Source organism: Setaria italica, chromosome IX (genome assembly GCF_000263155.2).
Source record: "Setaria italica strain Yugu1 chromosome IX, Setaria_italica_v2.0, whole genome shotgun sequence".
Lineage (NCBI taxonomy): Eukaryota > Viridiplantae > Streptophyta > Magnoliopsida > Poales > Poaceae > Setaria > Setaria italica.
The window spans coordinates 4633680-4638099 of NC_028458.1; the positions used below are offsets into that span (position 1 = coordinate 4633680).

Here is a 4420-nt window from a genome sequence, read left to right on the forward strand (position 1 = left end):
ATTTTGGCTGGGAAAAAACACATGGATGTGTGTGCCGGCGAGGCCGCTGGTGGAGGAAGACGGCAGCCGCCGGCGTTGGGTGGATGCGATTGCGAGGCTTCCGCTTTCAGAAAGCTGGGTTGCCAAACAGATCTCAGCTTTCAGAAAGCTAGCTTTCGGAAAGCCACCATTCCACGACGAGAAGCTAAAGATCAGCTTTCAGAAAGCAAAAGCTCAAACAAACGGGCCTTAGCTTCCTGAAGCTTTTGTCTATATTCAAAGATTGCTTGGAGACGTATATCTTCAACAGATAGACCTACTAGTGAAACGCCGGAACTACCTACCATGACTATATATGAGATGGCTTGCGAACTGATGGCACTTTGTTGTGTGCAATCTCGAGAAAAAAATGATGTGAAGCCACCTGCATATTTAAATAGATGTGAAGCCAGTTCAAATTTTCACCAGTCTCGACATTGCAACATCTCCTTACCTTCGCTACAAGTAGAAGGTGCAGCTAATCGGACTTAGTTCCTCGATCCGTTCATCAGTGCTCGCGAGTTTTCCCACCCAAATATGGCGCAGCCTTCGCATAGCTACATCAACGATGGGACCCCACGGAACGGTATCGTCCTCCTCCCTGTGGAAACGGGAACTGTGCCACCACAATGCTCCCACCTGCTCAACCCCGAGGAGTTCCGGCGGCAGGGCCACCGGGTCATCGACTTCATCGCCGACTACTATGCCAGCAATCAGTATGGGCGACTACAGGGTGTTTGGATCTTTAGTTCGGACTAAAATTCATGTCACATCAAATATTCGGAAGCTAATTAGGATAAGCTAATTATAAAACTAATTACACAGACGGAGGCTAATTCGCGGGATGAATCTATTAAACCTAATTAATTCATCATTAGCACATATTTATTGTAGCATCACATTGTTACATCATGAAGTAATTAGGCTTAATAGATTCGTCTCGCAAATTAGGCTCCAGTACAATTGATTTTATAATTTAATGTGACCGGAACTTTAGGAGGTTATAAAGAAACAAAAATCCCTGCCCCGTGCATCCCAGTGTCAACCCCTGCTTCCTACGCCGCCAGCTACCTGCGGACGCGCCGTCGCTTCCGGAGGGCGACGCGTTCGACGCCTCGCTGCGGGGAAGAAAATTCAGTGCAGCCCGGATGCAAAGCGCATCCGGTGCGCACCCGTCCGCTCGGTCGACGCGTGGAGGCGGAAGAAAATCGGACGGTCGCGCGTCTGGGAAGGCTCCTCGCGGCTTGGCTGCCTGGCTCCTCGCGCGACTGCATGGCTCGGCTGGGAATTGGAATAGGCGCGGCGCGCGGAGTACATGCATGCAGCATGCTGCCGTGCCTTGCCTATGATTGGCCCATGCATCTGGGCCGCCTAGCGTGGTGTGATTGGCCCAAAGATCACGAAGGGGCAGTACACGTACAGAACTACAGATCCCTTTACGCCTGAATAATTGACAGCGCGCAAGGTAACTGACGCCTGAAGGATTATGGTAGCTACAGGTAAGCGTGAACAATAATGGAGACCGAAATATAAAAGATAAAAGAGGGTTCAACTGCAAACAAAAATCATATGGCGGTAGCATCACAGTTAAAAGATTAAATTCATTATTACACCATAATAAAATCTAGGGCAAATAACAAAATCCCACATGTAAAGTGGAAACTTTAACAGCTTAGCACATTTACATGTTTTCATGATTGGATCCTCCAGCGAAATGTAATTTCCTAACTGTTGACTGCAATGTGGCGTCTTGATCAACTCCAAGTAGCAAACTTGTATATCCTCCTTGTATATATGGGGCAGACATGGTAGAAGAATTCCCAATCATATTAAAGTGTGGCATTGTCGCATTACCATATCCACCTTGGATCAACGGAGCAGACACGATAGAGGAATTAAGATCCTGTATCATATTAAATGTGAGTATAAGTAAATAAATTGTGAAAAGGGTATAATTAGTCTGAATCATGTCTTACAGTTAATTGCTTTGGATCAGCACCTCCATCTCCATTTTCTGCAGCAGTATTTGGATCCTCTCCTGCAGATGACAAAAATGAACATAAAAAATTTATTATAGAAGGCTGCATCTGGAATGGGTAGGATCAATACCTTTCTTCTTAGCACTTTTCTTCTTTGACTTTACTGTCTTCTTTTCAACCACATTTTTGAACCGTGCATTCTTTGGGCCTTTTACCACCTGAGGAACTCTAAAAGATATTACACCATTCAATGAGCCTGTGTCACATTCATGGCGAATTGGAGGAACCTCATTTGATTTTTCTTGCATCTTGCTAAGAGAAGTATCTGCTTCCAAGTCCAACTTCTCTATGGCTTTCTCCAAATCATCAATAAGTTCTCTTGACACTGAACACTTCAATGCAATGGTTGTAGCTTTTCGAGAGATAAGTGCAGCACGTGCTTTCAAATCTTCCTCCTCACTTCCTTGTTTGTCGATATAAAATCCCCTTTTCGCATATTTTGTCCATCTGTTTAGAATATATTCCGATGGCAAACTATACACTCCATTTATATTGAGGACTCTAAGGGCATGCTTGCACAATATACCTATACAATATGGATACCATTTTCAGCAAATTGTATAAAAAAATATAATGGCTTTAAACTTTTTGTACGTACCTATAGCTTCAAACTTTCTGCAAGAACATGTAATGGTAGAATCTGCACTATTGAACACTACAGTTGCTCCATGATCGGATTGCATGTATGTGATAAAGAATGTTAGGTTGGTCCCTTCAGTTTGTAGCAATTTATGAGACAATGATAATTGTTTTTTAAATTCACCCTCAAACTCAGAATACATCCTTCTTGTGTATGATTCCGCTGCAGTCTTCAGCATAGGTAAATTTGGGGTGTAAGTAACCGCGTCCTTTCGGCGTGAATTAAAGTCTTCATCTAACTCATTTTCACGAAGACTAACTGAAACCTTCTCACATTCTACAAGAAGTTCTGAAAGACCGAGTTTCCTACGAAATCTTTTCTTAAACACATTGTTCATGCCTTCACTCCTTTGAGTCGAGGTCATATCCGCTGTAAAAGCATCACGGTACACAGCTGCCCACTTTGCCCTCAAATCATATAGGTTTCTCATCCAAGAGTTATCCTCCAGATTATATTCAGATAACAACTCATTCCACTTCTCAATGAAGTAAGCCTCCGATCTATCTTCATACACACATCTCTTAAAATCAGGTAGAAACTTGTTATCTGACTCGTGAATTACATGCCCGAGATGTTTAGCAGCATTTAAGTAAATGTGCCACAAACAAAGGCGATGGCTTGTATTTGGGAATACATAAGCAATTGCTCCAGCCATGGCCGCGTCTTGATCAGTGAAAATTGTCCTTGGATGCTTGCCTGACATTGCTGTTAGGAAGGTTTCAAAGAGCCAAACAAATGATTCAATAGATTCATTAAATATCAATGCAGCCCCAAATATTATCGTCTGCTTGTGATGGTTTGTTCCAAGGATCGGAGCAAAAGGCATCTCAAACTTATTAGTCTGAAATGTAGTGTCAAATGACACAGCATCACCAAAGCATTTGTAGTCCATAATAGATTGACCATCTGCCCAGAAAAAATTTGCTATCCGACCATCTTTCTCATCTACCTGAACGGCATAAAAAAATGTAGGATCCTGTGACTGTTTGTTTCTCAGGTATTCTACCAGTGTCTGTACATCATTGGCTTCTAAGTACTTTCTGCGCTCACGTCCAATCTCGTTATTGCAATCCATTTTTGCAAAAGGCACTTTGTCAGCTCCTCCGTAAAACTGCTTCATGAACTCATACACCTGGGCTGGCTTCATCCCGGCATCTCGTATCTGGCCAATTAGCATCCTGTCTGCTTCAGTGACACGTCGTTGGGATCTCAGCTTGTGCGACTTATTTGGACTAGCAAGGTAATGATTATGTTCAGTTACAATCTTTTGCACTGTCCAAATCCCCTCTCTGCTGACACTAAACTGAACACGAGCATCACAACCTGTCCTTGTAGTGTCTTTTGATGACTCGGTTTGCCGATGTCCTTGGCTACTGCAAACTATATATTTCTGAGATATACTACCATCCACTCGACGCTTTGTATTGCTCTTTCTAACACTGAACCCAACCTTACCGGCATATGTGTTATACATCTCAAAGGCTTGTTCTTCTGATTCAAAATTCATTCCAACTTCAGGAGTGATCCCAACTTTATCTGCCACCTATTGTAAAATGAGATGATGATTAATTATTCAATCATGTTATGCATGATCGTACCAAAATAGATGAGTAATAACATGTGATGTATCTGTATTATCGTATAAATAAACATACAATGACCCTACCTGTGATGGCTGCTCTCTATCGACTCCATGACCACCGTCAGCGATTGCATCATCCTC

General features: G+C 42.9%; 1 protein-coding gene across 1 annotated transcript; it reads right to left on the reverse strand.

Moving 5' to 3' along the window:
- Positions 1 to 1973: 1973 nt before the first annotated feature.
- Positions 1974 to 3844, reverse strand: LOC101777584 (protein FAR1-RELATED SEQUENCE 5-like). Its single transcript, XM_012848898.1, has 3 exons — positions 2821 to 3844; positions 2128 to 2382; positions 1974 to 2056 (listed from the first exon to the last, which is right to left on the reverse strand). Exons 1-3 carry the CDS (start codon positions 3842 to 3844, stop codon positions 1974 to 1976), a joined length of 1362 nt encoding a protein of 453 aa, XP_012704352.1.
- Between the last annotated feature and the right edge of the window lie 576 nt (positions 3845 to 4420).

Coding starts and splice junctions, on each gene's coding strand:
- LOC101777584 (XM_012848898.1), bottom strand. CDS start 3,844: ATGAAGCCAGCCCAGGTGTATGAGTTCATGAAGCAGTTTTACGGAGGA. Junction 2,383..2,820: donor GATGTATTCTGAGTTTGAGG/GTGAATTTAAAA, acceptor TGAAGTGTTCAG/TGTCAAGAGAACTTATTGAT. Junction 2,057..2,127: donor GAAAAGTGCTAAGAAGAAAG/GTATTGATCCTA, acceptor TGTCATCTGCAG/GAGAGGATCCAAATACTGCT.